This window comes from Oscarella lobularis, chromosome 2 (genome assembly GCF_947507565.1).
Source record: "Oscarella lobularis chromosome 2, ooOscLobu1.1, whole genome shotgun sequence".
Classification (NCBI taxonomy): Eukaryota; Metazoa; Porifera; class Homoscleromorpha; order Homosclerophorida; family Oscarellidae; genus Oscarella; species Oscarella lobularis.
Window position 1 is genome coordinate 363,650 of NC_089176.1, and position 27,620 is coordinate 391,269.

The window sequence follows — 27,620 nt, forward strand, 5'->3', positions numbered from 1 at the left end:
TGCTTATGACGTTATCAGGATTTGTTGCCAAATCATTTTCCGAATGGAAGACTTAAACGTTGCTTTGTCTTTTGTTATGCAGTAGGCGATTTTCAAGTTGAGATCCGCGCGCCACAACCGCTGAAACCAACTGAGTACTCACTAATCATATATCTGGTAGTACGGACACGAATGTTTGCCGGTACTGAGAGTCAGGAGGATGCAATCTAGTCACGGTAGGACTATTAGTATTAGCACAGTGAATGAGGTGTCACAGTCTTGGGCCTCAAGTTGTGCTCAATTGCACCGCGTTGCCATGCAGCCTTACTACATAAATATTGAATAGTACTAGTAGTCTAAAGTTACTAAGTCAATAACAGTAAGATGGTTCCGTCACGGTGAGCTTCTGAAGTGAAGCTTCAAGTACTTGTAATTGTTCGTTGCTACCGCTAAAGATTAGCTTATTTTATTAATTGATTAATTAATTATTAAGAGACGACACTATTACTACGATACTGAGGAATCATACATACTATAAATCCTTGCATAAGATGTAATACAAGAGAACACTTGGCGGCGTAAATTTCCTTCACAATCAACTGCATTTTCGGAATGAAATGTGGCGTTACCCGTGAATATACGGAGAAAGAGTTGGTATGCACACTATGACAGCGCTGTGGCCAATTCTAAAGCTATATATTCAATCCGATTCAATCAACGCACGTTATGGTTAGATCACGTGATAGAAAATGGCAGACGCAACGGTGAAAATCGAGCCAGGGACGAGACCAACAGGAACGACGACGACAGGAGTCGCAGATGCGGTGAAAAACAAAGCGAAGAAACCCGGTTGCTTGGATCGACATCAATTGGTATAGATAGTGACGCCTCTCGCCGATCTTTCGTGGTCGCGCAACGAGGCGGGCCGCAAATGCGAAGAATCGCTAAAGACCAAGCCATACGACGTCGACTCGTGGAACACGCTCATACGCGAAGCGCAGGTAGCCCGAATTGCAAGCGGGGCCCCCCGTACGGAACCGGACCTTTATTTTCGCAGCCAGACGGCATCGATCGAGCGAGAATACTCTACGAGCGCCTGGTGAAGTGGTTCCCGATGTCGGGCCGCTTTTGGCGAATTTACATTGAGCACGAGGTTACAGTTTGTACTTTAGATAAAATTCAATTAGGAATTAGTCGAATTAAGCATCCTCTACGTAGTGCGTACGCGTGCGATAAAGTCGTCGTCTTTCTACGAGATTTTCGGGGGGCGGGGCGGGGCGTGGGCGTGGGAGTGCGTGAATATTCATTTTCGGAGCTCTCTGCGCATGTCCACATATCCGGCTTTAATGTCCTGAGTCTCGCACACGTGCATTGGTGTCCGAATGACATTTACGTCACGTGACGCATACTTGTAAATTAAATGAAAACGTTTTTATTTTCTGATATTTTGTCACGTGATCAACCTGGTCTCTCTCCCTCACCTCTCTCTCTAGATGCGGGCTCGAAATTATGACAGGGTCGAAAAAGTATGTCTTTTATCGACTTGTGCTCTCTCTCCTCTCCCCTATCCATCTCTTGTCTGCTCTTGTAGCTCTTTCAGCGCTGTCTTCTCAAAGTGCTTAGTCTCGATTTGTGGCGAACCTACTTGGCCTACGTCAAAGAGACAAAAGGCAATTTGCCTGTTTTTAGGTACAGTACACTGTCTCCGTTTCCACGCACTTTCGACGGGACGTCTCTAGGGAGAAAATGACTCAAGCGTACGAGTTCACTCTGGACAAAGTGGGACTCGATTTCGGAGCCATAGAAGTGTGGATGGAGTACGTCAATTTTTTGAGGACTGGGTAAGAGGAAAAAGACGCAACGACGAACCGATCACGTGTGCAATGACGTATATTAGGGACGTCCAGGGGACGTTTGCGGAAAATCAAAAGATAACGGCCGTGAGGAAAGTTTTTCAGGTAAAAAAGTACAATTAAAACTAATTATTTATTGAATTTGATTCGCTCTAGAAAGCCATTGCTACTCCTCTTTTAAATATCGAAGCGATTTGGAAAGCGTACACCCAATTCGAACAGGTGTGAAACTCATTAGAATTGAATTTTTTGATTTTACGTGCTCTTTTTAGAGCACCAATATGACGCTAGCAAAGAAACTTCTCGACGAGAAGAGTAGAGACTACATGTCAGCTCGTCGAGTTGTCAAGGAATACGAGGCACTGACGCGAGGTATTCTCCGAGGAACGGCAAGCGTTCCCTTTCAAGGAACGACAGACGATTTCCTACAGGTAACGTTTTCCCCACAATACATCAATAAGACGAGTGCGCATATCCATATTCTCCTTCTAGATGTCCTTGTGGAAGAAGTACATCTTATGGGAGAAAAGCAATCCCTTGCATTTGGAAGACTCCACAGCAATTGCAAAGCGAGGTGGATTAATTATAGGTCTCTTTTTAATTAAACGCCTTTATCGCCGTTCCCATAGTAACTTTTGCGTACGAGCAATATCTCCTCGCTTTCGGTCACAATCCTAGCGTGTGGTGCGAAGCCGCGTTGTACATGGAATCCGTTGGGAAAGATTTAGCCGAGAAAGGAGTGAGAGATCTTTGCGTCCTTGTCTCTATATAGGTCTTGATTTTTCTCTCTCTCTCGAAGGACATGGCCACGGCGAAAGTGTGGAACGACGACGTGGGTTCTTTGTACGAGCGCGCGCTTTCTATCGTACCGAAATGTCCTTTAATCTATTTTGCGTATGCCGACTTTGAGGAGGTTCGCGTGCGCGTGCCGTCTCCTAGCGACGTACATAGAAAAAACGAAACTTTTATTATAATAGGCTAAAATGAAAAATGAAAAGGTGCACTCAATTTATAGTAGGCTTTTAGAAATCGAAGACGTCGATCCCAGTTTGGTAATAAGATATATAGAGAGAGACAGGCGGCAAAACAGTTGAATGAAATTCTCTTTTTTCTCATGCAGGCGTACGTACAATATATGCGGTTCACTCGTCGCGCCGAAGGAATCAAAGCGGCCAGAACGGTCTTCAAGAAAGCGCGAGAGGACGCGAGAACTAAATCACAAGTATGATATCCACGTGGATATATACCTAATGATATTAGCTAAGTTCCTAAGGTATATGTCGCTGCCGCGTTGATGGAGTATTATTGCACTAAGGTAAATAATTAAAATTAAATGGTATTCGTGTACGATGTCGTCCTGTATAGGACAAGAATATTGCGTTGAAGATTTTTGAATTGGGACTCAAAGTACTACTATTTCGCGTCCTTGATTTGAATGAGTACTTAGCTGATTATCGATTGGGCCAGAAATACTCCGACGACGTGAGCTACGGTGTTGCCTACGTTGATTACTTGTCTCATCTTAATGGTACGAGCCTTAGGTTAGGCGGGGTTCTCGCTGGAACCCTTGCCCTAGATCGATCGCGTTCCCTATCTCTCCTCTCTCTCTTGCATGCACTAAAAAGAGGACAACAATACGCGCGTGCTGTTCGAACGATTGCTCACAAGTATGCCGTCTGAAAAATCGAGGTAAAGAAACGCTCGACTTTTTTTTTGCGAGCTTTCCTTTCGAAATCACGCCTCGTTTTTTCTCTCCAGTCCACTCTGGACGAAATTTCTTGACTTCGAGACGAACGTCGGCGATTTGCCGAGCATTTTAAACGTGGAAAAGCGACGAAACGCCGTACTCCAAGAGGTATTCATTCGTCCCTCCTTTTTTCATCGTATTTTTTTCCAAATTTGCCGCTCTCCCCCTCACAGCAATTCAAAGACCGAGAAAACGTTCTCCTTATCGACCGCTACAAATACATGGGAATGTTTCCCTGCTCTCCACTTGATCTACGCGCCATGGGCCACCCAGTAAGTGCAACCATCCCCCTTTTCAGAAGCGGAATCGTTTCTTTAGGATTTTATACGTCCATCGACTTCATTCAGCGGCGCGCGTCCCGACGGAGCTACGGCTGCAGTTTCCCGCGCTTTAGCGGCACCGTTCGCCGATCTGCCTACAACCGTCTCCTACCCGCTTCCGGATTTGTCGCAAATGAGACCGTTTAAGCCAACTGTTTACGAAGGTAAAGGAGTCAGTGATGTTTTATTTAAAAAATGGATTGACGTCTGTTTTTGCAGATCAGCTTGCAGGCGGCGTTCCGGGCGGCATTTTTCCGCCGCCACGCGCCGTCGCCGAGGCGCTGACGATTCTTCCGCCGCCGGCTTATTTCGAAGGCCCCTACGTCAACGTCGACGACCTGATGACGGTGATGCTGCGAAGCGACTTGCGCCGTCCCTCGTCGGGACTCAAAGGTTAATTAAAATAATTATTAATTATTTATTGTCTAATGTTTTTTTTCAGATGATATGCTTAAGGAAAACGGCACCGCCGGAAATGCGGAAAAGGACGAGAAGCGGCGGCAGCGTAAGCGAGTCGCCGGCGGCGGAAAACGGGACGAAAGCGACGAAGAGGGCGCCGCTCCGCCAATCAAGGACATCTATCGATCGCGACAACAAAAACGCGCCAACGTCGTCACGGATACGGCAACGACGAGCGCGTAACACGCGTAGATAATACAGCGAAAAAAGCACGTTATTTGTTAAAGCAAGACCGCAAAACAGTAAACCCGAAACCATGTTTTTTTTTAATTTAAGAGGCGTACCTGCTAAACACCCAAAAATAAGGAGCGCGGCACGTTTCTCTTTCTCCTTATCTCGTTCATGTATTTAGAGGTCTCTAAGGGGCAAAAGGAGGCTGAGCGATACGGTATGAATGAAGAGTGAAGCTGTGTCTCTTTACATTGGAGTCCCGTTTTCCGGATTAGCCCAGCAATCCTTCAAAACGCGAACGTGGTGACATATCTTCAGCGCGGGTCCAAGTTTAATTCCCAAGTGTTCTACGAGCTGTTTTTCAGACAACAAAGTCAACCCGTAACCATCAATATCCTACACGAAGAGTAAAAAAGGTATTCTTCTTTAGCAACTCAACTATACGGGGTTTACCTGTTCCTCTAGCAACGAAGCGTACTTAGCGCAATCCGTTGATTTGAAATAGTTCACTACTTCCTGTTTCGTCCACAATTCCGGATGTTTGTACGGCCGTTCCGCAGCGTCGTGGGCCAAGTGAAGTTCGACATTTTCCGCGTTATAAGCAGGTAATTTGCTCGGCAACGGCCTCACCGTTCCATAAGGCGGCCCAGCGGAAAACCGAGCCGGCGGACTCGGCATTATAGGCCTTATTTCGCGCGCATATTGAACAGGCGGCACCATGGCAACACTCGCCGGCGACGACAACGCTTGAGACGACGACGCGAGAGGCGGATATCGATCCATGGGCGCCGGCGTGACGAGAAAACGCCGACGTTTACACGACGAACAATACGTCTTAGAATGCCGACTGAAATAGTGAAAACTATTGCAGAAACGACACGAACGCTCGTCATTGATCGGCCTCGCAGCCATCTTCGTCCTATCATCCTCAATAACGGTTACATCTAAAAAAACAAGGTATACTCTTATTCATTTATTTATTTATTTATTTATTTACCTATTTCTTCTGATCGTCGTCGTTTTATTGCTGGTGTTCCGTCGTCATTCAGTCCGACAGCGGTGGTGCTTCGTCTTTGTCTTCCGCCGCCGCCGCCGCCGCCGCCGCGACGACGTGCGTAGGAAATTCGAAAATCCGGATCGTCGCGTCCCGGCGGCTGTTCGCCTTCGTCGACGTCTTCGTCCGCCGAACTACCGATCGCTATATCATGCCACGCTAGCATTCGATCCTTCGCAAACGAACTCTCGACTTTAGCGGCGGCGACTTTTTCGAAACTCGCGCCGCGCGGATTCAACTGACCTTCAACAGGCACCATTCTCTTCATACCCATCGTCGCGAAACTCAAACTCTTCGGCGGTTTATTATCACTACCAATAGCGGTGTAGCGATATTTCAACGGCGAGACATCAGTCGTCATCGTCGCCGTTGATGATAGCGTCAAAGCGGAAGCGGTCGTTGGTTTTACCGTTGCCGGCTTCGTTGGTATTAGCGCGGGCGGCGGCGGCAAAGAAGCGACGCCCGTTCTCAAAACGGACGACGATGATGACGACGACAACGACGACGACGATATGGGTGGACGAATTATAATGGAAACGCCTTGGCCGGACGAGCCTTTCGTTTCCGTTTCAATCGGACGAAATCCGTGCAATTGAGACGTGCGAGTCGCCGTCGTCGCCGCCGCCGCGGGACGCGAAACGGATTGCGCAGGCAGGACAACCGGAGAGGTAGAAGTAAAAGAAAAAGTCTTTTGAACAGCACGTGACGACGACGATGACGGCATAATCTTTACCTGAGGGCTCGCACTCGAAGCGCTCGTCCTTGCCGTCGTGTTCTGCAAGTAAAACTGCTTCGCCGACAAACGCGCGGCTTCCGTCGCTTCCACGGCCGCCACCACCCCCGTCGTCGTCGTCGTCGTCATCATTGGTCGATGGTTCGAGTAGAATGCGGCTTTGTTTTTAAAAGTAGTCTGTTGCTGCTGCTGCTGCCCCTGGATCTTGAACTGCGAAGCGGGAGTCGCCACGGAGCCCGGATTCGAGAAGACGACATCGGTCGCAGCGTTCGTCCACATGTGTGCCGGCCAGCGAGTAAATCCGCCGCCGCTTCCGGGAGTCGTCATCATCCATGGACGAGAGGGAGGAGGAGGAGGAGGGGGAGGAGTCGAGCTCATTACATAGGCGGAAGATTGGATTTTTCCTGCGGGGGCGGTGCCCATCGATTTGGAGCCGTATCGAGACGACGACGACACGTGACTTCGAAACGTCGACGTGTCAACAGATCGCACGCTGACGTGAGACGGAAGTGCGGGTTTGCCCGGTTTTGACGACGATGACGTCGACACTGTAGGATTTCCCTCGACGACTAATAGCGAAGTCGTCGTCGTCGTCGTCGTCGTTGGCGTATCGCTTTTGGCCGGTAGGCGCGCGCTAACTGGATTGACTTTTGATTCCGGTTGTTGTTCGCTCGCTTTCGGCTCGTGTTCTTCTCTGCGTGTCGGCGCTGTGGAAGGCGGCGGTTTATCGACGATGATGACGTCGCCACTGCTGCTGGTCGACGTTAGAGCGGCGGAAGAGATTTCTTCGGCGGATTGTGCCGTCGTCGTCGATTGGGACGACGAAACCGGTGGAGGAAGTGGAGAGCACGATTTCGGAGTCTTTTCTACTGTGCTGGCTTTCTCTTGGAGGCCCTCCATACTCAGAGGAAGGGGAACTGATACTTGAGCATGCGGGACAGCGCGGAAAGGCACGTGATTTCAAAACAACGGGCTGCCTTTTGCATGCGTAGGCCTAAGCTTCTCTAATAGGTACGAAGACTTACTACTGCCTTCACGCATAGTAAAGGTTACTAGAGAACCGAGTAGATCGCTTTGAAAATTTAGATCTGAGCTTGAGCGTGCGCAGAAGAGTCAGCCGGTCCGCGGTTCGAAAATCCAAATAAAAGAACGAGTCATGGCAGACTTCACGGCCATGGTCTCCGACATGAAACCGCTGATCAAGAACCTGCGTACGCGCGAAGGTGAGCCGAGTAAATCGAAGCGAAACGCGCGCGAGAGAAAAAATCTCAGAGCAACAACGCGTCGTTTCGTGGATTCGAAAGCTTCGCGAAGCGAACAGCGATTCGCCGTCGCGACGGTAACGAGCGCGCAATCGTCACAAAGTCCTAGAAACGATTCCTCGTCCCTTTTACAGCGAAAATCGCGATATGCACGCTAAACTCTTACTTCACATGCTAAGACGGGGCCTTCTCGAGGGACCCTTCGATCAGGATCCCGAATCGGGTCCACTTCGGACTCTACCTTCTTATATGGTACGTAATCTTTTATAAAAACATACTTTTTGCACTGAGTTCTTTTTTTAAATTAAAAAGTCGATTTATTTTGACGATGAAACCGCCGTCGGAAATAGTGACGTCATTGACGACGAAGTACTAATTATTTGCATTAAAATAATTCATTTTGACGTGGAGCGTTTTAGTTTTCAGTAGATAGGAGGGATAGACGTCATCAAGACAATAATCTTCGAAGGAGAAAAATGTCTAGTTCTACACTGACAAGTCGCACAATATCACCTATTATAGCTAACGATGATGATGACGATCCTCATCATCTATCGTCACAATTGAGTGAGAGTGACGTTGACATTGAGCTCGAGTTAGATTTAGAAGCGGAATTGGCGAAACTAAAAGGGAGAAAAACGGAACGATTTAACGGTACGCCTTAGGTAGACTCTACTTCCTTCCCACATTTAGTCGTCTTTCTCCAAGGAGACGACGACCTGGATCACAGCGGCGGAAGTGACGACGTCGCTAGGCTACTGATTCAACAGCCGACTTCTCGTCAACGATTCATGTCGAAAAGTCCGGATTTTCATCACCAAAGAAGAACTCGACGCTTTGCAACAACGCAAATAACGCCGCCTCGATTCAGTTCATCATTCAAAACGGGTACAGAGAGATTATAATTTAATTTTTTATGTAGAATTGCTTGTGTTTCTCTCTAGATTCTGCTCTGCAGACGTTTAGAGAAGAACGTGGAATGATGAGAGTTCAGCAAAAGGAGGCAAGTTTATTTGATTTCTTTTATTTATTTATTTAATTTGTCTCCTTAGCATGAGTTGAAAATGAGAATGGAAGAGGCGCGATATCACGAGGAGAAGTCGCAGATTCTCTCCTATCAAGAACAGCAAATGAAAGAGGTCAATTATAAATATAAATACCTCTTTTATTATTCGACGCATTCTCCATAGATTCTAGATCACAAAAACGACGAAATGGAGTCCATGAAATCAAAAACGAGACAACGACTCGAAGACGCGGAATTGACCGTGGAAACACTCCAAAGAAAAAGTAAGAATTCGCATTTTTTTGACGCGAGCGAGCGAGCGAGAGACATTTTGTCTCCCCCAGTTGCTCAGCTAGAACGCGAACGCTCGCTTCTTCGCGATCACAAAGACAAACGCCAGCGAGAACTAAAAAGCAAATTTCAAGAAAAAGTCCAAGATTTGAAAAACGAATTCGATAACCGAGTTAAAAAAAGAAAACAATAGAAATTTAACTAATTACTGTCCCCCCCCCCCCCCCCCCCCCCCTAAAAGCTGGACGAAGTAAACGCCGAATTCGAAGGACACAAACTCGCTCTAAAACAAGAACACACGAGACAAATGCAGGAACTCTTAGACGAAACGAATAGCCGATTAAAACGCATGGAAGGCGAATACAGCGCTCAAACCATGAGCAAAGTTCGTTTCCGTGTCGCCAAGTGACGAAATCGAATACTCTTTGATATTCCAGGATAGGGTTATTGAAGAATTAGAGGCGAAATGTCAGCAGTGCAAACGAGAAACGGAAGAGACGTTGGTGGCGAGCAATCGCATAGCGAGAGAAAAAGTCAATAATTTTATTTAAAAAATTAAATGTTTTATGTATTTTATACGCGTAGATTGAACTTGAAATGGCGCGAGATTCGCTGCAGACTCAATTGGACGAAGCCAAAGCGAAGTCGGAAAAAGAAATTTTTCCGATCGTTTTTTTTCGAGTGTTTCGTTTCTAGTTTGGCTGACGTAGAACGACAGAAAAGCCAGCTCGTCGAAGAGCATCAAATGCGATGGAGAGAGACGAAAGCTCAAGAGCAAACGCGATTAGATCAAATAAAACGCGAATACGGTCAAAATGCGAAGAGAGTGAGGAGGAGAAAGCGCGACATCAGCGACGAAACTCTCACATTTTTCCACTCTTCTTAGTACGCTGATCAAATCAGCGATCTTACTCATCAATTATCCGAAGCCAAAGCGTCTATGCAAGTAGGTCTAAAAGCGATCGTCTCTAAGGAAAATATCTTCGATTTGAGGATATGCAAGGACAGCATCGACGTCTCGTGCAACGAGTGGAGGATAAATATCGAAAAAAGGCAAGAAGAAAAAGAAAAATTTTTTTAGAAAGGGATTATTATTATTCTTTAGATAAAATCGCTTCAAGCGGACTGGGAGCGTCAGGAGAATGGACACGCGCAACGACGATTGAAACTCGAAGCTCGTCTCAGGTAAATCCAGCCAAAGTTCATAAAAGCTCCGAATAAGAGTGCACGGAATCGTCGTCCAGGGAACAGGAAGAGGAAATAGTTCAGGTCAAAGATACGCATCAATTGCAGGCGGAGAGAGCGGAACGAGCTCTCGACGAATTCAAGCGTCAAGCGGAGAAGAATTCGTCGCGAATGTTCGCAGAAATGAAGGAGCAGGTGAGAGAGAAACTTAGATAGGGTGGGTTTGAGTCAAGTTTCCTTCAGATGGAAACGATTGGCGGCGATTTGGCTCGATCGAAGGCGTCGAGAGAGAAACAAGCTCGCGAGGCGGCGATACAATTAGAGGAATTAAAAGCGAAACATTCCAAACAGGTAGGAAAAACGCGAAAAGAGAAATAATATATTCATGCCAAAAAAAAGTTGGCTGAGTTGAAAACCGGATACGAGCAAGACAGGGAGAGACTCGTGAACTTGCATCAAGCCGAGCTCGCATCAAAAATCAAAGAAAAGGAAAGGGAAAAGGTAAAGGAAAAAAAATCGCTTAGAGCCGGAGGGTCCGTTGTCATGGTTTCTCGTCACGGTCAGGGTGCCGCCGTGAAACGAGCTCAATTAGTTTTAGCCGAGCAAGAAGCGCAGATGAAAATGAGAACGCAACGCGAAGCTCACGTGAATTCCTTATAGAATTCATTCTATCGGTTGATATGTTGGGTGGGGGGGGATTCCATTAGAGAGTAGCTGAAATGGATCAAGAGTTGATGCGACTTAAAACCGAAGTACGTCACGAAGAATGAATCGATACGTTTATTCTACGGTAATTGGGTCTAGGTTTCTCAAGAGCGATCAAGACGTCAATCTGACGTTCTTGAACTCGAAGCGAGACACAAAGAAGAAAGGGATAGTCTCTCTCGATCCCATGAAGCGGCGGTAGGAATTCGCCCACTTCGAATATGCTCCATAAACCGTAACTGATTTTTAGCTCAGTAAATGCCGGTTTGAATTAGAGCAGCATCATCTAAAAATGCAGCAAGAACACGCTGAAGAAATGGAGAAAATCATCCAAAAGGTATAGAGCAGTAGCGCCTCTTTTTTCGAGTTATTATTTGGTTTTAGACTGGCTCAAGGCTTAAGCAGATGGAGAAGGACTACGGAGCTAAAGCGGATAGGGCAAACAAAGTACGTAGCAGTAATTCTTCTCCTTTTTTCCCCTGGGAATCTACGACTACAGACTTCCACTGAGCTTCAGTCTCAACTTCATCAAATCAAAAGCGAAAATCAGCGGTTTGTAAATCTAGAGTGACTTTCACAGTTTTCGCTATTTTGTAATTAATTAAAAGGCTTCTTCAAAAATTACACGACAGCGCCGCTGAGTCCGGTATTCAACACCAAAGGGACGTACAAGCTCTCAAGGAACAACATCACAACAGTCTTAAAGTGATCAAAATATGTGATCGTGTACGCTTCTTTTGTATTGTCTCTTCTCAGCGCCTGGAACAGGAAGTCATGTCGCAGAAGTCTCACTGTCGGCATCTCGAGAAAAAGGTCAGGCAACTCCAGTTAGAAAATCAAGACAAAGTAACAGAGGCAGCAGCTTTAGATAGTAAAAATAATCAATTAAAATTTCCTAGATTACAAAACTTAGACTACAGTACGAAGAAAAGATGAAAGGCCTATTGCCATCGTCTCTTCGAAACGTAAACTAGAGACATATCCGGGGCTTTGATAATTTTTCTTATAGGAACTCGAAGGAACGATTGCTTCGTTGAAGAGTCAAACTCTTCTTTTGCAGCAGCGGAATAAGTTACTTCAAGATGAACTGGACAGTCGATCGGTTCATCCGCGATACACTTCGACTCCCACTTCTTATCTGTCTCCAAGACAACAGTAGCGTAGTAACCGAATTGTATTTAGACTTGTCAAGAAATATATCTATCGAGGACCCGGATAATGCTGTGGACTCTTGCTGCGTTTATAGCCGTTCTCCTTCTCTTCGCTATCTCGAAGCGAAAGCTCGGCGAGACTGCTATTAGAGAAAGACTTAGAGGACGCGTCGTCGTCGTCACAGGAGCTAGCTCCGGCTTGGGAAGAGGTAAAGAAAGAAAAAGATCCGTGCGTTCTCTATCGTCGATCGTTTCCTTAGCGCTTGCGCGTGCATGCTACAATGCCGGCTGCGTGATCATCGCCGCCGCAAGAAACGAGACAGCTCTCGCAGAATTATCCAAAGAACTCGACGGAAACGTGCACGTTTTTCCCCTCGACGTGTCCGATTTCGAAGGAGTCGAGCTGCGAGCGAAAGCCCTATTGAATTCGCACGGCCACGTGGACGTCTTGATAAATAACGCCGGCGTAAGTTCGAGAAGCAGCGTCTTAGAGACGAGCCTCGACGTCGATCAAAACATCATGAATGTGAATTATTTCGGAGCCGTAGCTCTGACTCGAGGCAAGACCAATAAAAAAGAGAGAAACTTATATAATTGATCTTATATTTTGCAGCTCTGCTTCCGAGTATGATTCAGAAAGGAAAAGGTCACGTGGTGGCAATTAGCAGTGTCCAAGGAAAACTAGCATTGCCATTTCGATCTTCATGTACGTATTAATTAACACTAGCACGTGCTTTTAATTAAACGCTTCTATTCATTTCGTATTAGATTCTGCAGCCAAGCATGCTATGCAGGCATTCTTTACCAGTCTCCGAGCCGAAGTATCTCACTTGGGAATCGACGTAACAGTAGTCAGTCCTGGCTACATAAAAACATCATTGTCTGCCAATGCACTTAGGGGAGACGGAAGCAAGCACAAAAGTAAGCGCAAATTGAAAAAAAATCAGTATTGTATGGTATCTTAGCAACTGATCCTACAACTGAAAACGGAATGTCACCTGAACGCGTAGCTAGTGAAATCCTGGAGGCAATAGCAAGTAAGAAACCCGAGCTCACTGTATCAGATGTAACTGCCAAAATGGGGATATACATACAAACCCTAGCGCCAGCTATCATGAGAAAATTGATGGCGCGGCGAGCACAAAAACACGAGCGCGACCACTCAAAAACATCCTAACTACATATAACAATAATCAATCAATAAGTCTATGACTTTTAGAGGTCGAGACTAAAAATATCTTTGATTATGCAACACAGAGACAATTACAAGTGAATCAATCAAATTAGTCTGTCCACCATCTATAAATCTGCCAACCGCAACATAGAAACGAAACGATTGCGACTCCATAATGGAGTCGTTTTCTATACTTATCGTCCTTTCGCACTAAAACGACGGGCGATCCCGAACCGAGATCGCGTTGCGGTATAGCGTGCAAAGCGCGACCGCTGTAGTCGATCTGATACTTGCAACAGGGATCGCTCGACCACGAGAGAGCGTAGAGCGTAGCGCACGCTACGCTCGTCGTGCCGAACGGCACGGTGACGGAGAAAAGACGCGACGTGAAGAACGAGGTGGCGATGCTTGTGACGCCCGATAGGACGGCCGCTTTGTGGAGAAAATTGCCGAAACGGATCCATCTCGTCGTCTCTTCGCCGAGCTGATACGGTTCGACGATGATTGTCGTCTTTTCGTCGTCGATGGCGCGTTCGAGTTCCTCTTCGAATTGACGAGAGGAGTTTTCGGAGTTGTAGATCTCGCGAACGACCGCGTAGTCGCCGTCGAGAGCGGACATCGTTCGCGATAACGTGCGCTAGTTAATTACCAATTCCTGACGTCAGTCTTCTTAGCTTAGTGTCTTCTCAAAGGTGGTTGACGTGCACGGGGCAGTGCACTCGTATTCCATAGAGGTAATTTATGAAAAATTGGCGGATAATCTGGGCGATGACGTAGTCTGAGCGATGACGTAGTTCATAAATGACATCATTTTTCACATTGATTTCAAGCACTTATCATAGAACTTACGCCAGTGATCATGGCTTTCTTTTCGAGTCCGTTCTCCAGTCAAGTGGGCCAGCGAATTGGTACGATTGCATACGCATTACATTGGGGCGTCTTCTCGTCGCCAAGGAAGCGAAACTCATTCGCACATCCCTCCGCGAACACTCGCCTTGCACGTTCACAAGCATCCTCGCTCTTTTCGTATGCTTCCTCCACGAGCGACGCTCTAAACCCCGAAAACGAACGCGTTATCGTTTACTCACACGCGCGCGCGCGCGCATGCTCGCAGAACGAGCGACGAGCGAGCAACTCGAAGCCGAAGACTGGGCCCTGAATATGGAAATATGCGACATGATTAACGAAACCGATGAAGGGTAAGCCCCGGCGCAAAGTAGTAGGCCAAAAAAATGAGAAAGAAACTGAAATTTTTCCCAAGGCCCAAGGATGCCATAAAAGCGCTGAAAAAACGAATTTTTCACAATAAGAATTATAGGCAAGTGATGCTGGCTTTGTCGGTGAGAAATTTGATTATTTCCTGTTGGAGGAGGAGGGTTCACTTTTCTGGTTCAGGTCATTGAAACGTGCGTCAAAAATTGCGGAAAACGATTTCACATGCATATGGCTCACAAGGAATTCATATCCGAATTTGGAAAACTTGCCGGTCCAAAGGTAAAGAGATGATGGATGGATAGATAGATAGAGATATCTTCTTCTCTAAGAGCAACGTTCCAATGATTGTCAAACAGAAAATTCTCGCTCTGATACAGAGTTGGTCGGACAGTTTTCGACACCAACCGGAATTAGCCAACATTGGCATGACACACGAATATCTAAGACGTCAGGGTAAGAAAAGAAAAGAAAAATGAGCAAAGTCACGTGTTGGTGCATGCATAGGAGTGGAATTTCCACCGCAAGATCTTGACACAATGGCACCAATATATACACCAGAAAGGGTCAGTAAGAAAACATATAATTATAATAGAAATTATTTAAAACTCATTTTATTTATAGACTGTTCCTGAATCGCAAGCTCCGTCCGCTTCGCCGGCTTCGCGTCGTCAAGAACCCGTGCAACTTCGACATCATCATGAAACATTGCCACAGTCACATGAACATCCCCCCGCTCCATCGAACGAGTTGACGGGCGCCGCGTCCATCACTCCAACATCCGAGCAACTCGCCAAGATACGAAGTGAGATGGACGTCGTCAGGGGCAACGTTCGCGTGCTGAGCGAAATGCTGACGGCACTCACACCCGGTGACGAGGAGACGTCCGACTGGGAACTACTCAGGGTACGACGCGACATTCTCCAATTTTTATTGATTTATTTTATCTTTTTATTAGGATCTTAATGCTACGTGTCGCACTATGCAATCGCGTCTCGTCGACTTGCTGAGTCGAATTGTGTCCGAGGAATTGACAGGTAGAGACCCTCCCTCTTCCCCCTTTCCTTCCCCCCCCCCCCCCCCCCCCAATGCTCGACGTGTCTCTTTAGGTGAACTCTTGGTCTGCAATGACGAACTCAATCACGTCTTCACTCGTTATGATCGCTTCGAGAAGAATCGCGCCGCCGTTGTGCAAAGCCAATCAGGACAGACAGCCAATCAAGTAAATAAATAAATAAATAAATAAATAAATAATCAATTTATTTCCTGTTTATCTAAGGCTTTCGAGACTCCATCTGCTTTTCCTTCCACTGAAAGTCCCTCCGTTGCCGCGCCGAGCTTGGCTCCGGGGCCAGCGACTGGAGCTCTGATTGACTTCTCAGCGGAAGAGCCACAGACAACGACTGCCCCCTCTGACGCTCCTCCTCCTCCCTCCTACAATGAACTTCACGCCGAACTTGGCCAAGACTTGGCTGGGCTCAGTACGTTACTCATCCTAATCTATTGCTATTAATATTTATTTAGATTTGGGCACGTCGACTGGGGCTCCGCCTCCTCCGTCTACAAATCCGTTCGCGAACAGTTCGGCTCCCGTTGCCAGTGGCAACGACTACAGCGAAGAGCCCGGCGACGATTTTGATATGTTTGCACAGAGCAGACAGAGTTTTGACACGGCTGCTCAAAACATAGGGTAGATAATATTTTTATATGTGTATTTATTGGATATCTATGTGTTCTAAAGATCGAGAACTCGTGGCTACACAGTGGAAGATTCTCACGCTTCAGTGGCTGGAGCTATGAATGCAAGAAGCACGTTTCCATCAACGGTGAGACAACGAAACTATTATTACTATATATTAGTTATTTTTTTATTAGGAACCAAGCGGGTATATACAATGATATCTTGAATTTCTTGTCTAATATTTTTTCAGAGTGGAAAGTATGGAACAATGGCTTGCTGCAACTGATCTGCAGTCATCTGTGAGTTTGAAGTCTTGGGTGTCCTCTTTTCACTAGATTTAATTAATTAATTAATTAAATTTCGCTATAGAAACTGCCAGAAAATCCCTCCGATGCTCAAGATACGATGACGACTTCAGGTAAGAATATATAGCGCTTTTTGGAATTTTTTAAAAATTTAGTTAGAATTTGACAAATTTTTGGAAGAACGTGCCATCAAGGTGACGTCCGGAGGCTCCGGCTTGAATCAGTCGGCTCAAGCTCGTCGCGCTCGGCCTCAGATGCAGAAAGAGGAATCGGGTCACGAAGACGATCTATTTGCTCTTTAGAACGAGAAACTAGTTGTAGCTGCGAGTTAAAAAAAGATGCATGCAGTGAGAATTATAGCGCGCTTTACGCTGACACATTCCATGATGACGCACGTTTCCGAGAAGCCCCGCTCCCCGGATCTGATGACACTTGACGATGGAGGAGCTGCCACACGAGCGACGTCGTCTTCACCATCGCTGGAGCACATCGTCGGTCAATCCTGAGCGGGCGCTCGTTCTCGCATCGAATCCGACGTCGTCGTCATTCGGGCAGAAGATCTGCCTCAATCGCGTTCTGCGCACGCTAAAGCAAAGCGGATGGTACTGGCGTTCCCTCTCGAACGCCGACTCCCAACGATTGCTCATCGACGCCGAAGACGGAACGTTTCTCCTGCGCGACAGCGCCGACGAACGTCATCTCTTCACGCTCTCGTTCAAAGTCGAAGGCATCGTCTCGAGCGTTCGACTCGAACTCTATCGCGGCCTCTTTCGCCTCTACTCCTCCGACTGCGGCGCGAGTCCGGCGTTCGATTGCGTCGTCGGTCTCGTCAATTTTTACATTCGCAACGACGTGAGACTCTTTTGGCTCGAACGCGACGACGGACCGCGAATATCGGTCAAAATTCGCCAGCCACTTCTCACCGGCGTGCCGACGTTGCAGCACTTTTGTCGTAGCGCTATCAACGCTTCGACGAAGCGCGATCACGTCGAGAAACTGCCGTTACCGAGTAAGCTTAAGGATTACGTTTCGGATTATCCCTACTAGATTCTTTTTTTTTTTTTGAAAAATTCGGCACCTTCCCTCCCTACTGTACTACACGTCTAATTTTCTATTTCGAATTATTTTTATGCGCGCGTGCACCGAGTGAAAAAACGGCGCGAATTTTGCTGACGTCATTTATCATTTTCACCCCGTCGTCCTCGCGACGCGGCACGCGGCTCGCACATGAGACAAAGAGTGTGAGAAAATAGAGAAGATGAGATTGGAGCACAGCGGGTACTATAAGCATACAGTACTAGTAGCTGGAATAACAATAAACGATATGCATGCAAGTCATTGTCTCCCTATTGTTTGTTCTTCGATATCTTTCCCCAATCGTCTATCTCATACCATCTCATACGCGTTGCCTGCGCGTTTCTTCTCGTCGTTGCGCACGCGTGGGACAGGGAACTCGAGATAAGAGACGACGTCGTGCCCGTTGGCGTCCGGCAGCTCCGACTCGAGTTTCCAGCGGCGCTCGACTACTTGAAGTAGGAGAGCGTCGGGCGTCGATTCGCACAGTTGGTTCGGGTCCGATGCTTTGAGCGAGAAGAGGCCACGCGCGTTGCGCTCGATGCGCAGGTGGCGGCATTCCGCCCCCGCCGCCTTGTAGGTCACACTGTACTCGTTTTTCAACGAAGCGCTGCCGCGGAAGACGAACGAGCCGACGGGAGAATAGCGCAGCACCTCTTCGGCTTCTGCAGACCTCAGAACGCCGTGATACCAATCGAGCTTCTCCATTTCAGCGCGTATCGGATCCGGTCGCCTGCTCAAGTTGATCTCGGAGGCGAGAGGCGGTTGTGGCGGCGGCGGAATCAGGGGTTCCGTATCTTTTGCGTCTTCGCTTCTTCGTTTGCTTTTGCGACCGAAAACTTTTCTCAGTCCGGTCGCCGGCGGCGAATTGCGTCGGCGCGACGTCGTCGTCGGCGCCGTCGCCGCCGTGCACGAGGGCAGCGTTTGCACTTGCGTCGAATGCTCGGACGGGCAGCTGAACATGGACATCGCAGAGACAGTGAGGGAAGTGACGGCTCGGCCCACTGAAAACTTGTTATTAGGGCTTTGTAAGAACGAGTCTGACTGGTTCCTCGGGTCCATTCATTAGAAGCTCCGCCTATCAGAGGACCGCAAGCCCTCCCTCTGTAGTCCCTCGGGACTCGCTGTGCCGAACTTGCCCGAACGAGTCCCTGCAGGGAACGAGCCCCGAACGAAATCCATTGTTCTCTCTCCGTGTCGAGATAAGATAAAATCGGAGCACGAATGAATCTAGATCGCCTAGGCGCCGGGAAACGAAAGGAAAAGTGCAAACCAAGGGCGATTCTCCGCGCCGCAGCGGCGCTGTGGTCTCATCACGATCACGCGACAATTCGTGTTGCACAAAGGGATTCCCCTCGTCCCCGGCCCTTACTCATTGTTTTTCTGTATGCTTTAGATACATGATTGCGGCCGCTAAACGAGCTGTCGTATCGAGTTTATTCAACGAGTGAGACCATTCTACGTTGCCCCAGTGCTGGATCTGTTGAAAAAGAGAAGGTATGAATATATGATGAGTATCTATACTTCTCGTCTTTTTGCCTGAAATTCCGTCTCGATTCGCGCGGCATCGACCGCTTTTTCGACGCTTAGACGATTTTCAATGACTGCCATCATGATGACAAGGGACTCGAGCGCAAAAACGCCAAACCTCAAACCTTAGAAAAGAAAAGAAAACATCCTCTTGTCACAGATACCATAGAAAAGAGATATCCCCCTCCCTCCCTCCCTCCCTCCCTTTTCAATGATACTATCAAACTAAATACCAAGTAATTGGCGTTTAGTGAACAAAAACAGTTCACGTCGAAGCGAATCGAGCGTCTCATTCGATTGAGATGCTTGAAGTAGACTCGTTGTCGTTCTAAGCAAAACTCCATATCTGAGAAGTTCAAATTGAATTAATTTAGTATTGCAACAATGAAAGGAAACCTGTTCTGAAACCAGCCAATCAGAGGATCCCACGTGACTTCCTGCAAGCGAACCAAATCATCCGGTTCGACTAGCCTCGAACTATGACCCAATATTTTTAACACGTCAAGGGCTAATTAGACTTTCAATATTGCATTCACCAAGTACAGTCCGTCTGTAGATGAGGAAGAATCTCGCCTATTAGACTCGTCTTTGTCAGAGCATCGGGTTGATCAATATCAGTCATGCATAAGCCAGTCTTCACCAAAAAATACATACGTATATATACCACGTGATCTATGATTTTCCGTACTAGATGCATTAGAGGTGGACGAACTTTGTCCGTTTGCGCGTCCCATTCTGCAGCCACGGCAACAGCAAGTGGCTCCGATTCGAAGACTAGCCGTCTTCTGAGAGGCGTTTTGACTGTTCTTCCGTCCAGTTGCACGGCGTAGAGTCCGTCGGAGCGTGCAGCGACACCAGCTCGCTTGTAGAATCGCTTGAGCGCTAAAAAATGCTTGTGAAACAACTTGAAAGCTTTAGCATACAGTATTACCAGCAGACGAAGGACTGAACGAAAGACGCCGCATTAGCCTAGCGTGAGTCGACAACGTGGTCACGTGGCAAAGTGCAGGAGATGAAACACTTGTGCTTGTGGGCTCTTCTTCTTGCGACGTCCTTTCTTACGGACGCTACGCTGAAGAAAGGTGACAAAAAGAAATCTCGAACCGACGTGGAGGAAGAGGTAGACCTAATCGATCCCGCTCTCAGTTTCTCGACATCGTTTTTTTTTTATCTAGTTCACATTGGCTGATAAATCCGTCGTTCAACGAAAATTAGTCACCGAGAAGGCTAAAGTCAAGGACATACTCAAAGAGCACAGACGCTATTACGCTAAAGGAACGGCGGATAGAAACTTCGAAGGACCTGTTCTTGCCTACGTAACACCAGTAAGAAAAAAATCTCAAATTAATTAATAAGATTATTTGATTTTAATTAATTGGTTGCAGTGGAATAATCACGGTTACGATATTGCCAAAATATTCGGTGCTAAATTCACGACAGTATCGCCGGTCTGGTTGCAAATAAAGCGGAAACAAGACGGATCTTTTGATATCCTAGGAGGTCACGATATCACACAAGGTAGACAAAATCAATCAATTAATTAATTAATTAATAAATGAGCCTATAGATTGGATGAGCGAGGTGAAAAACGGGCGTCAAACAGAGATAGGTATATAGACAAAACAAAAGCCATGAACGTACTCTGACGTCACGCAGCACCGAGATTATTCTTCGATGGTTGGTCTGGTAGCGACTACCAAGCGCTCTTATCCAGCGAGGACGCCATCAAGGAGATCACAGCCATAGCTGTCTCCTATCTTAGGGTACTATTAAACTCAGTGTTCCCCTTTTATCATGCAATGTCTTATGTAGCAAAATGGTTTTTCTGGAGTGGTCCTTGAAGTCTGGAGTCAATTGGGTGGGCAGGTGAAAGAGTAAGTTTTCTAACGAAAATTGTTATTTTCTATGTTTATACCATCCATAGTCCGTTGAGAAATTTTATTCGTTACATGGCCGAAACGTTTCACTTGAATCAGTTGAAATTCTTTCTGGTGATTCCTCCGCCCATAGGCAAAGGGTGCGGATGGACACAGGCAATAATTCAATTTGATAAAATCTCTTTTATGTCGTCACAGAAACTTTTTTGACGCTGAAGACTTCAAGAGCGTCTCCCCTCACGTCGATGGCTTCAGCTTGATGACGTACGACTACTCATCAGGAAAGTGAGATCATACAAAAAATAAATGCATGGGGGGTATATCTTTATTAATTAACTAAAGTATTGGGCCAAATGCGCCGATAAACTGGATGCGGGGTTGCGTTGAAATGCTTGTTCCCGAGCCTGGACCAGATAGGAGTAAGCTTCTATTGGGTCTCAATTTTTATGGGTATAACTATGGCACTACTGGAGAAGGCAAGTCAGTCTCTGCAGTACTAGAGGATCCTTATTAGAATTGGGGTTTAGCTGTAATTGGAAGCGGGTATATTGATTTACTGAAGAATTATCAGACGAAATTGAAGTGGGATCCCGAGGTGGCTGAACACAAATTTGAATACATGTACATTTATAATAACAAAGTGGCATATTCATACTTTTATTTACATTTATGTTAGAAAATGGGAAGTGCCTCATCATGTTTACTATCCGACTCTCAAGGCGAGAATCTCTTCAGCAGTAAGATTCGTTTATTGATTTTTATATGTAGTCTATCTCGGATCGTATTCAACTGGCAAAGGAATTGGGTTGTGGAATATCCATCTGGGAAATTGGGCAGGGATTGGACTACTTTTACGATCTTCTCTAAGAAGACAGAGACACTTCTTTTTTTTGTACGAGTCTGATACTTTGCGTTGAGGAATCTTAACAATTTGACTAACGCGCGCTACCTACTTTCAGTACTGTAGTGCGTCACAAGTCACGCGATTTTTTGGCTCTCACATCACCACAGTGCTTCCTCCTTCTCAGTTTCACTGAAGATCGCTTTGCCTGTAAGGTTTTTCTCGATCGAGTCTTCGTTTTTTTCGATTTTGCGTGTAGGGCGTTGCCTCAGTCTAGAAGCTTCTTTTCTCAACGATTCGCCATGGCGCAAGCTGTAGACACAACAAATCAATTTCACGGCTCTGAACAGGGCCCATCAGAGGGTAGTCATCCAGAAATTCTACGTCCACCGAACGAGGATCTTCCGCCCCAATCCACATTTCGTAACCTCCTAGGAAAAATTGAAGCAGAAACGAGACAGAAGATACAAGAGACGATACCCCAACCCCCATTTCGTAGCCTCCCAGCAGAACCGAGACAGAAGATACAAAATTCCGTATTTCGTAGCCTCCCGGGAAGAATTGGAGCAGAACCGAGACAGAAGATACAAGAGTCTCATAGTCATCCTCTAATAAGGGGCGTGGACCCTAGTGAAACGGTACTGGAACCTCCTGGGAAAAAGCGCCAAGTGGAAACAGACGTTGACGATTTTTCATCGTCTCAAACTGAGGTGCCGGCAAGGGGAGAGGTTCAAGATCCAAATATTGAATTTTCGTCTCAATCTTCATCTGAGGCTGTTGGGGCTCAATCTCAAGACGATTTATATCAAAGTCATCATGAACACAATCAAGCATTTAGAGTCCTGTCTGATCATCTTGAAGTGGAGCAGTGTTTAAATTCTGATGCGTATCAGAAGACTAACGTACGTTATAATAGGGAGGATGAATCTTCACATCAAGAGCATGCGTTGGAAGATCGGTTTTTCAGTTTCAAATTATGGGATTTTCATGTCTATGGAGTTTTTGACGGTCACGACGGATCCAGAGCTTCAGAATTTGCCACAATACATCTACCTCGCTTCCTTAGTAGCCAACTCAGAAAAACTGAAATGACGGATGAAGAAATTCAATCAGCTCTTAAATTTGCAATTGAAAAAGTAGACAGAGAGTTTTTTAGTCAGTTGAGTGGATTAATTGCTGAAAGAATGTCTCTTCAATTTGAAATGGAGGTATACTAGTAGAGTAATCGGCATTGATTTCTCAGAAATTTGTTTTCATTACAGGGGATGTCATCGTACCAAGCATATCAGACTTTTCCGGCGAAAGTAGCTCGCCTGCAAGAATTAACCGAAGAAATATCAGGCGGATCAACCGCTGTCATTGCCATAATTTATGCCAATAAACTATTCGTTGCCAATGTGGGTGATGCAAGAGTTATTTTGGGAAGACGAGGAAAAGAAGGAGAAATTGAGAGCATACAAATCAGCGTAGATCACGACACTTCAAATAAGGACGAGTTAAAACGACTTGAACGACTGGGATTAAATGTCAAGGAGATCTCCAAATCCGGCAGAATCGGATCTCAGCAGAACACTCGTAGCATAGGCGACTACAGCTCAAAGGAAGGATACAAAGAATTCGACATTTTGAGGTATTGAAAACTTTTCTATAAGAAGTATTTTGAATTCTCTTTAGTTCCGCATCTGGGCCGCCTGTTATTGCTGAGCCGTTTGTTTCCGACGTCATTCCATTGGACGATAGGTGCCTGTTTATTGCTCTCATGACAGACGGAGTCTACAAATCCGTCGAAGAGTCTGCCGAGGAAGAAAAACCGAAAAACGGAAATAGTTACGTGGCAAAAGAGATCGCCAGCAAAATGCTCAAATCCTACAACAAGTTAAAAACAAATTCCCTAACAAACGTCTGCCAGAAAGTCGTAAAAAGAATAGTAGATCGTCACGAAGACGCCTTTTATCGACTAAAACGACAGGAGTGTCGCAAACGTGATGACATGACTCTACTAGTGCGGTCATTTCCTGAAAACGTCAAGGCATTCTTTAGCAGAAAACTAAAACTATAGCTGTGACTCCTCCCCCTCATTCTTTTCATTTTTCCGTTATTGTTTTGTGTTTTTCGGGAATTCCCTCCCATCACCAATTCAACTGACCCGTGCGTCAGCTATGCGTCATTCATCCGGTCACGCGATGAACACGAAACCCCGTAGTAGCAGTACCACGTAGTCCCGACTCCCGTGATCCCACTTGCCTGGCGAGAAAGGACCAAATGGCTTGGAACCGGGTATGACTCAACGCGAAACCCACCACCTCACCGCAGCGCATTTCCGATCGCAAAAAACGATGCTCATTCCGTCCCTTTTTGTCGTCGCACTCGTACGATGATCTTTTCCCTACCTAGGAGCCGCTTCACACGCGAAATAGCTGGACGGACGATCTGCCGTCGTGCCCGCACGCGGGCCTCGGCGTTTCGGCCAACCAGCGCTATCATCGCGACGGTAGTCGCTCGGACGTCCACGAAATGGAAGACACGAGTTTTCACCATCGCGTCGGCGAAAACTCGCTCTACGGCGTCTTGGACGGTCACGACGGACGCAAAGTCGCCGAATACGCGCGCCAGCGATTTCCCGCCGAGCTTTTACTCGGCCAACTCGACGACATCGCGTCGAACGACGAACAAATCGTGCAAATGCTACGAAACAGTTTCATGCAGGTCGATCGTAACTATTTTCGTTCGATCGACAGTTTAGTCGCCGAACGAACGCAGTTACAGTTGTCTTTGCCGCAGGTAAGCGTTTTGGGGAGAGCGGAAACGCGCGCGAGGGGCCCTCTTTTGTTTTTGAACCTTGAGTTATTATAAGGTGGCGAGTGGGCGGAGTTAGTTATGACGTATATTAAAATTTTTTAATTAATTAGGGATTGACGACGTTTCAGCTGTATCAACAGCACCAAGCTACAATGGAACGTATCGAGGAAATTTTCGCCGATATCTCAGGCGGCACGACAGCCGTCATGGCCCTGATTCACCAATCGAAATTATGCGTTGCGAACGTGGGCGACTCGCGCGCGCTACTCTGCACCACGGACGACGCCGGAGTATTGCAAGTCCAGATGTTGACCGTCGATCACAACACGCGTAATCCGAACGAATTGGAACGACTGGCCGGACTCGGTTTGGACGTCGAACGCCTATGCAACGGTCGACCCGTAGGAAATCTCGAACACACGCGAAGCATAGGGGACTTTGCATTCAAAGGCGGATACAAAGACCTCGACCTATTAAGGTAAATAAATAATTAAATAGTGTTATTTAATAGATATTCTTATTCTTTTAGTTCTGCTATTTCGGAGCCGGTGATCGCCGTTCCGCACGTCCACTCTCCCATCCCCATCACTCATCAGACGAGTTTTCTCGTTCTCATGTCCGATGGTCTTTACCAGACGCTCGAGGAAGCGACCGACACGCTGGACGTCAATTACGAAATCGCCAAAATGGTGAACGAAAAGTTACACAGTAACACGACGGTCGCCTCCGCCGCTCAAGCCGTCGTCGACAAAATCGGCCGACTTCACCAAGAAACGGAGAAATTCACGTATCGCGGCGATATGACGCTTCTCATTCGAAATTTCAATCATCCAATGAAACTACGTCGAACGTCGTCCTCCTCATCGACTTCCAGTCGACGATCCTATCGTCCCGGAACGTCGCCGGACGGCTATTCGTCGCCTCTTCACATCTCCCTTCAGAAACGATCGTCGTCGTCCAAAGAATGCCGCGATTGTCTCGTCAAAGGCGTCGATTCGCCGCCCGTTCATCATCATCATCATCATCATCTCCAACAAACGCCCAGCACCGCGTCCACGATCAATCCCAATGATCCGTTCAGCCCGTGTCTCTTGTCTCCGGCGCGCGAACATCTCATCTCGTTCGCCAATACGCCGCCGCCCGTACTTCCGACGCCCGTTTATCAATATCATCGTCCCGCGTCGACGAGTCCGAGTTTTAGAGACGAGAGACTTCCCACTACTCCATGGCAACATACTCGTCCGTCTCCACCGCCGTCTCACCGACTCATTTCCATGTCTTCTTCAGCTCTAGAATCGATGGCCACGCCACCCTCCTTGCTCTCCTCCTCCAACGCTTTTGCTGCGGCTTCCGCCGCCGCCGCCGCCGCCGCTCGACCGATGCAACGAGCTGAATCTCCGCAACAGCGTTGGTTTCGGACGCATCGTCGCGTTCTTTCCGATCCCACCGTCGTGCCGCCGTCCTCCTCTTCTCCGCCGCCGACGCCCCGTTCTCAGCACAGCGAATGCAACTCGCCTTTGGCTGCGTCTCCGTCGTCGCAACGCCACTCCTCCGCTTTCCGTTCCGTCGCGCCGCCGCCACCATCGCAGCAGACGGCAGCGGATCTTCCTCGACGGACCTCCGATTCCGCACTTCAACAAAATTCTCGTCCCTTCTTGCGACGGCATCGGCGATCGGCGGACGCGATTTCTAGATGTAAAACGCCGCCGAGCGTTTACGTAGTCCGACCCCCGTCGACTCCGTCGTCTTCAGGCCCCGCGTCGCCGTGCCATTCGCCGCCGGTGACGCTACGAAAAGAAGGCAAAGGAATCGGAACGTCATCAAAAGACAGCGGAATCGACGGATCGGACCCGGAAATAAGAGGACAAGCGGAACAGGATAACGACGAAAGGACGCTCCATTTAGGAGAAAACACGGTAAAAACGAAAGAAGACGAAAATGATAAGAATCTGGCTGAGCCAATAAGCACCAACGGTATCCAAGGTTACCTGGATTTTTCTACTATTCACCTACCAGATCAATTGCTCCATTTTTTTGACGAAAAAAGATAAGGCCGAAAAATCCCCATCCTTTCTTCTTCCGTGTTAGACCGATGTATATTACACATGGACATTATTTCTTAGTAGAAGTTGTATATGTATATAATATGTGCACACGTTTAACTTTATAAGGACGACGACACGTAGGGAGTGCAAAGCTGCAGCTTAAAATACCTCTCCTCCAATTATTTCATTTTGATCCGGTTTTTTTTTTCTTCTGAGTTCATTTTACAAGCGTTTCAGATTTTTCCTTCGTTCGCTTTTCTTTTTATCGATCGTCTTCTTTTCGATGGCTCGTTTTTTGGGCTGGCTTCCTTCCGTTTCCGCCGTTCCCGTCGTTTCTTTTTCTTTCTCGCCGCCGCCGCCACGTGATTTCGTCATGGCGTGAATTTCCGTCATCATTTTCGCATATTTTCGATATTCTTCGTATTTCTCCAAGAGCAATTTTCCCGCTTCTTCGTTCAGAGCCGATTCCGGGTTCGGAACGATCAGTAAACATTTGATAGTCTAAACATCGCGATATACACTAATTGGAAAAACAATGTATACCCATTATTTAATTAGTACCAATAACAGGTGTTTGATACCCAGTTCCGCTTTCCAATCCTTTTTCAGCGTATTCACGCAAATTTCGCCGTTTCTCGCTACGTTCGGATGAAATATTTTCGTTAGAAAGAAGCCTTTCGGCGGCGACGCGGGGAAATCCTTTCCGAGAACGAGTTTTACCCGGAAGAGCCCCCCTTCGTAGGGTGTGCCCGCTAACGGTCGAAAATAGACGATATTCGCATCGATCTCGACGTCAAACGTAGGTATACCTGGCCCTTCGACTGTCGCCTGTATGTCCGAGACGTTTTCCTCGTTCGGATGGACTTGAATTCCTTCGGGAGCTTTCGAAACGAGTTGCGAGACCTCCTGAGTCACTTTTCGTATGACGAACGACGGTAGGCTGTCGAAATTCGACATCTAGAAATTCGACGCGGTCACGAGAGGCGAAGAAACGCGGCGAAAAACGCGATCTAACCGATGCCATTTTGAACGTTTAATCGAGTGTTGATATCGAAGATGTCCCGGACCTAAGAGGAATGCAGTTTTCGCTACAATCGTTTCTCCAATCAGACTGAAGGCTACAAGCAGAGAAAAATTCAAGTAAGCAGATACAATGGTAATTTGGA

The 27,620-nt window shown here is 47.0% G+C and overlaps 12 protein-coding genes across 14 annotated transcripts; 8 read left to right on the forward strand and 4 right to left on the reverse strand.

The window, feature by feature from the left end:
* Window positions 1-714: 714 nt before the first annotated feature.
* Window positions 715-4,674, forward strand: LOC136183655 (cleavage stimulation factor subunit 3-like). The gene is made up of 23 exons (XM_065970372.1): window positions 715-803; window positions 858-980; window positions 1,037-1,132; window positions 1,473-1,505; window positions 1,571-1,668; window positions 1,719-1,820; window positions 1,877-1,937; window positions 1,989-2,054; window positions 2,105-2,263; window positions 2,325-2,406; window positions 2,462-2,571; window positions 2,632-2,745; window positions 2,810-2,884; window positions 2,953-3,054; window positions 3,106-3,147; window positions 3,198-3,239; window positions 3,300-3,360; window positions 3,458-3,521; window positions 3,591-3,687; window positions 3,753-3,851; window positions 3,898-4,063; window positions 4,119-4,292; window positions 4,342-4,674. Exons 1-23 carry the CDS (start codon window positions 729-731, stop codon window positions 4,539-4,541), a joined length of 2,241 nt encoding a protein of 746 aa, XP_065826444.1. The 5' UTR covers window positions 715-728; the 3' UTR covers window positions 4,542-4,674.
* On the reverse strand, window positions 4,346-7,293 carry LOC136183654 (uncharacterized). Its single transcript, XM_065970371.1, has 4 exons — window positions 5,527-7,293; window positions 4,983-5,473; window positions 4,780-4,925; window positions 4,346-4,716 (listed from the first exon to the last, which is right to left on the reverse strand). The coding sequence occupies exons 1-4, from the start codon at window positions 7,214-7,216 to the stop codon at window positions 4,707-4,709; spliced, it is 2,337 nt and encodes a 778-aa protein (XP_065826443.1). The 5' UTR covers window positions 7,217-7,293; the 3' UTR covers window positions 4,346-4,706.
* Window positions 6,719-11,924, forward strand: LOC136183653 (centrosomal protein of 112 kDa-like). Of its 2 annotated transcripts, none has more exons than XM_065970370.1 (31): window positions 6,719-7,327; window positions 7,403-7,539; window positions 7,589-7,655; window positions 7,713-7,830; window positions 7,891-7,947; window positions 7,998-8,232; window positions 8,290-8,466; window positions 8,523-8,581; window positions 8,631-8,717; window positions 8,769-8,868; window positions 8,929-9,047; window positions 9,117-9,260; window positions 9,313-9,408; window positions 9,461-9,519; window positions 9,572-9,701; window positions 9,762-9,821; window positions 9,869-9,928; window positions 9,981-10,060; window positions 10,120-10,255; window positions 10,304-10,411; window positions 10,460-10,561; window positions 10,625-10,705; window positions 10,768-10,812; window positions 10,865-10,963; window positions 11,016-11,102; window positions 11,150-11,212; window positions 11,265-11,317; window positions 11,374-11,470; window positions 11,522-11,611; window positions 11,665-11,730; window positions 11,775-11,924. In XM_065970370.1, the coding sequence occupies exons 2-31, from the start codon at window positions 7,473-7,475 to the stop codon at window positions 11,922-11,924; spliced, it is 2,892 nt and encodes a 963-aa protein (XP_065826442.1). In that variant the 5' UTR covers window positions 6,719-7,327; window positions 7,403-7,472. The 2 variants fall into 2 exon arrangements, with proteins under 2 accessions (XP_065826442.1, XP_065826440.1); XM_065970368.1 differs by having other exon boundaries at window positions 6,720-7,327; window positions 8,287-8,466.
* Window positions 11,925-11,983: 59 nt separating this feature from the next.
* LOC136183657 (dehydrogenase/reductase SDR family member 7B-like) lies at window positions 11,984-13,204 on the forward strand. Its single transcript, XM_065970374.1, has 5 exons — window positions 11,984-12,125; window positions 12,177-12,476; window positions 12,530-12,622; window positions 12,685-12,837; window positions 12,882-13,204. Exons 1-5 carry the CDS (start codon window positions 11,984-11,986, stop codon window positions 13,091-13,093), a joined length of 900 nt encoding a protein of 299 aa, XP_065826446.1. The 3' UTR covers window positions 13,094-13,204.
* On the reverse strand, window positions 13,126-14,178 carry LOC136183661 (transmembrane protein 11-B, mitochondrial-like). The gene has a single exon (XM_065970377.1). The coding sequence runs from the start codon at window positions 13,707-13,709 to the stop codon at window positions 13,200-13,202; it is 510 nt and encodes a 169-aa protein (XP_065826449.1). The 5' UTR covers window positions 13,710-14,178; the 3' UTR covers window positions 13,126-13,199.
* LOC136183656 (TOM1-like protein 2) lies at window positions 13,899-16,694 on the forward strand. Its single transcript, XM_065970373.1, has 16 exons — window positions 13,899-13,998; window positions 14,205-14,289; window positions 14,352-14,430; window positions 14,486-14,584; window positions 14,635-14,758; window positions 14,810-14,868; window positions 14,927-15,208; window positions 15,261-15,339; window positions 15,412-15,524; window positions 15,582-15,783; window positions 15,827-15,992; window positions 16,044-16,128; window positions 16,178-16,188; window positions 16,234-16,282; window positions 16,353-16,401; window positions 16,448-16,694. The coding sequence occupies exons 1-16, from the start codon at window positions 13,950-13,952 to the stop codon at window positions 16,588-16,590; spliced, it is 1,674 nt and encodes a 557-aa protein (XP_065826445.1). The 5' UTR covers window positions 13,899-13,949; the 3' UTR covers window positions 16,591-16,694.
* LOC136183659 (suppressor of cytokine signaling 2-like) lies at window positions 16,687-17,424 on the forward strand. Its single transcript, XM_065970376.1, has one exon. It carries the CDS (start codon window positions 16,727-16,729, stop codon window positions 17,333-17,335), a length of 609 nt encoding a protein of 202 aa, XP_065826448.1. The 5' UTR covers window positions 16,687-16,726; the 3' UTR covers window positions 17,336-17,424.
* A 1,074-nt stretch (window positions 17,425-18,498) lies between these two features.
* On the reverse strand, window positions 18,499-19,873 carry LOC136184126 (ATP synthase mitochondrial F1 complex assembly factor 2-like). Of its 2 annotated transcripts, XM_065970971.1 has the most exons (7): window positions 19,824-19,873; window positions 19,581-19,774; window positions 19,429-19,526; window positions 19,289-19,369; window positions 19,126-19,238; window positions 18,902-19,017; window positions 18,499-18,842 (listed from the first exon to the last, which is right to left on the reverse strand). In XM_065970971.1, exons 1-7 carry the CDS (start codon window positions 19,855-19,857, stop codon window positions 18,735-18,737), a joined length of 744 nt encoding a protein of 247 aa, XP_065827043.1. In that variant the 5' UTR covers window positions 19,858-19,873; the 3' UTR covers window positions 18,499-18,734. The 2 variants fall into 2 exon arrangements, with proteins under 2 accessions (XP_065827043.1, XP_065827041.1); XM_065970969.1 differs by having other exon boundaries at window positions 19,429-19,774.
* LOC136184125 (chitinase domain-containing protein 1-like) lies at window positions 18,537-21,715 on the forward strand. Its single transcript, XM_065970968.1, has 12 exons — window positions 18,537-20,012; window positions 20,068-20,217; window positions 20,278-20,410; window positions 20,460-20,501; window positions 20,549-20,655; window positions 20,705-20,766; window positions 20,817-20,909; window positions 20,968-21,054; window positions 21,112-21,245; window positions 21,297-21,390; window positions 21,446-21,488; window positions 21,538-21,715. The coding sequence occupies exons 1-12, from the start codon at window positions 19,905-19,907 to the stop codon at window positions 21,634-21,636; spliced, it is 1,152 nt and encodes a 383-aa protein (XP_065827040.1). The 5' UTR covers window positions 18,537-19,904; the 3' UTR covers window positions 21,637-21,715.
* LOC136184124 (TGF-beta-activated kinase 1 and MAP3K7-binding protein 1-like) lies at window positions 21,708-23,777 on the forward strand. Its single transcript, XM_065970967.1, has 4 exons — window positions 21,708-21,820; window positions 21,870-22,818; window positions 22,873-23,240; window positions 23,285-23,777. The coding sequence occupies exons 2-4, from the start codon at window positions 21,913-21,915 to the stop codon at window positions 23,667-23,669; spliced, it is 1,659 nt and encodes a 552-aa protein (XP_065827039.1). The 5' UTR covers window positions 21,708-21,820; window positions 21,870-21,912; the 3' UTR covers window positions 23,670-23,777.
* A 23-nt stretch (window positions 23,778-23,800) lies between these two features.
* On the forward strand, window positions 23,801-26,743 carry LOC136184122 (uncharacterized). Its single transcript, XM_065970966.1, has 4 exons — window positions 23,801-23,887; window positions 24,005-24,391; window positions 24,520-24,887; window positions 24,939-26,743. The coding sequence occupies exons 1-4, from the start codon at window positions 23,873-23,875 to the stop codon at window positions 26,458-26,460; spliced, it is 2,292 nt and encodes a 763-aa protein (XP_065827038.1). The 5' UTR covers window positions 23,801-23,872; the 3' UTR covers window positions 26,461-26,743.
* On the reverse strand, window positions 26,522-27,501 carry LOC136184127 (ubiquitin-conjugating enzyme E2 S-like). The gene is made up of 4 exons (XM_065970972.1): window positions 27,470-27,501; window positions 27,264-27,411; window positions 27,016-27,206; window positions 26,522-26,955 (listed from the first exon to the last, which is right to left on the reverse strand). The coding sequence occupies exons 1-4, from the start codon at window positions 27,476-27,478 to the stop codon at window positions 26,677-26,679; spliced, it is 627 nt and encodes a 208-aa protein (XP_065827044.1). The 5' UTR covers window positions 27,479-27,501; the 3' UTR covers window positions 26,522-26,676.
* Window positions 27,502-27,620: the final 119 nt, after the last annotated feature.

Excerpts from the sequence above, each read along its gene's own strand:
- LOC136183655 (XM_065970372.1), top strand. The coding sequence starts at position 729 with ATGGCAGACGCAACGGTGAAAATCGAGCCAGGGACGAGACCAACAGGA. Across the intron at positions 1,938-1,988 it reads CCGTGAGGAAAGTTTTTCAG|AAAGCCATTGCTACTCCTCT; the intron begins GTAAAAAAGTAC and ends GATTCGCTCTAG. Across the intron at positions 3,148-3,197 it reads TGGAGTATTATTGCACTAAG|GACAAGAATATTGCGTTGAA; the intron begins GTAAATAATTAA and ends CGTCCTGTATAG.
- LOC136183654 (XM_065970371.1), bottom strand. The coding sequence starts at position 7,216 with ATGGAGGGCCTCCAAGAGAAAGCCAGCACAGTAGAAAAGACTCCGAAA. Across the intron at positions 5,474-5,526 it reads ACGACGATCAGAAGAAATAG|ATGTAACCGTTATTGAGGAT; the intron begins GTAAATAAATAA and ends TTGTTTTTTTAG. Across the intron at positions 4,926-4,982 it reads CTTCGTTGCTAGAGGAACAG|GATATTGATGGTTACGGGTT; the intron begins GTAAACCCCGTA and ends CTCTTCGTGTAG.
- LOC136183653 (XM_065970368.1), top strand. The coding sequence starts at position 7,473 with ATGGCAGACTTCACGGCCATGGTCTCCGACATGAAACCGCTGATCAAG. Across the intron at positions 10,061-10,119 it reads AAACTCGAAGCTCGTCTCAG|GGAACAGGAAGAGGAAATAG; the intron begins GTAAATCCAGCC and ends ATCGTCGTCCAG. Across the intron at positions 11,731-11,774 it reads TGCCATCGTCTCTTCGAAAC|GAACTCGAAGGAACGATTGC; the intron begins GTAAACTAGAGA and ends TTTTTCTTATAG.
- LOC136183657 (XM_065970374.1), top strand. The coding sequence starts at position 11,984 with ATGCTGTGGACTCTTGCTGCGTTTATAGCCGTTCTCCTTCTCTTCGCT. Across the intron at positions 12,126-12,176 it reads TAGCTCCGGCTTGGGAAGAG|CGCTTGCGCGTGCATGCTAC; the intron begins GTAAAGAAAGAA and ends TCGTTTCCTTAG. Across the intron at positions 12,623-12,684 it reads ATTGCCATTTCGATCTTCAT|ATTCTGCAGCCAAGCATGCT; the intron begins GTACGTATTAAT and ends ATTTCGTATTAG.
- LOC136183661 (XM_065970377.1), bottom strand. The coding sequence starts at position 13,709 with ATGTCCGCTCTCGACGGCGACTACGCGGTCGTTCGCGAGATCTACAAC.
- LOC136183656 (XM_065970373.1), top strand. The coding sequence starts at position 13,950 with ATGGCTTTCTTTTCGAGTCCGTTCTCCAGTCAAGTGGGCCAGCGAATT. Across the intron at positions 14,290-14,351 it reads ATTAACGAAACCGATGAAGG|GCCCAAGGATGCCATAAAAG; the intron begins GTAAGCCCCGGC and ends ATTTTTCCCAAG. Across the intron at positions 14,869-14,926 it reads CAATATATACACCAGAAAGG|ACTGTTCCTGAATCGCAAGC; the intron begins GTCAGTAAGAAA and ends TTTTATTTATAG.
- LOC136183659 (XM_065970376.1), top strand. The coding sequence starts at position 16,727 with ATGGAGGAGCTGCCACACGAGCGACGTCGTCTTCACCATCGCTGGAGC.
- LOC136184126 (XM_065970969.1), bottom strand. The coding sequence starts at position 19,857 with ATGCGGCGTCTTTCGTTCAGTCCTTCGTCTGCTG. Across the intron at positions 19,239-19,288 it reads ATTGGCTGGTTTCAGAACAG|ATATGGAGTTTTGCTTAGAA; the intron begins GTTTCCTTTCAT and ends TGAACTTCTCAG. Across the intron at positions 19,018-19,125 it reads CACTAAACGCCAATTACTTG|GTTTGAGGTTTGGCGTTTTT; the intron begins GTATTTAGTTTG and ends TTCTTTTCTAAG.
- LOC136184125 (XM_065970968.1), top strand. The coding sequence starts at position 19,905 with ATGAAACACTTGTGCTTGTGGGCTCTTCTTCTTGCGACGTCCTTTCTT. Across the intron at positions 20,910-20,967 it reads CCTCCGCCCATAGGCAAAGG|AAACTTTTTTGACGCTGAAG; the intron begins GTGCGGATGGAC and ends ATGTCGTCACAG. Across the intron at positions 21,489-21,537 it reads TTTACTATCCGACTCTCAAG|TCTATCTCGGATCGTATTCA; the intron begins GCGAGAATCTCT and ends TTTTATATGTAG.
- LOC136184124 (XM_065970967.1), top strand. The coding sequence starts at position 21,913 with ATGGCGCAAGCTGTAGACACAACAAATCAATTTCACGGCTCTGAACAG. Across the intron at positions 22,819-22,872 it reads CTCTTCAATTTGAAATGGAG|GGGATGTCATCGTACCAAGC; the intron begins GTATACTAGTAG and ends TTTTCATTACAG. Across the intron at positions 23,241-23,284 it reads AAAGAATTCGACATTTTGAG|TTCCGCATCTGGGCCGCCTG; the intron begins GTATTGAAAACT and ends AATTCTCTTTAG.
- LOC136184122 (XM_065970966.1), top strand. Across the intron at positions 24,392-24,519 it reads TACAGTTGTCTTTGCCGCAG|GGATTGACGACGTTTCAGCT; the intron begins GTAAGCGTTTTG and ends TTAATTAATTAG. Across the intron at positions 24,888-24,938 it reads AAAGACCTCGACCTATTAAG|TTCTGCTATTTCGGAGCCGG; the intron begins GTAAATAAATAA and ends TTATTCTTTTAG.
- LOC136184127 (XM_065970972.1), bottom strand. Across the intron at positions 27,207-27,263 it reads GGCGACAGTCGAAGGGCCAG|CGGGCACACCCTACGAAGGG; the intron begins GTATACCTACGT and ends TTCGACCGTTAG. Across the intron at positions 26,956-27,015 it reads GTATCAAACACCTGTTATTG|ACTATCAAATGTTTACTGAT; the intron begins GTACTAATTAAA and ends CGCGATGTTTAG.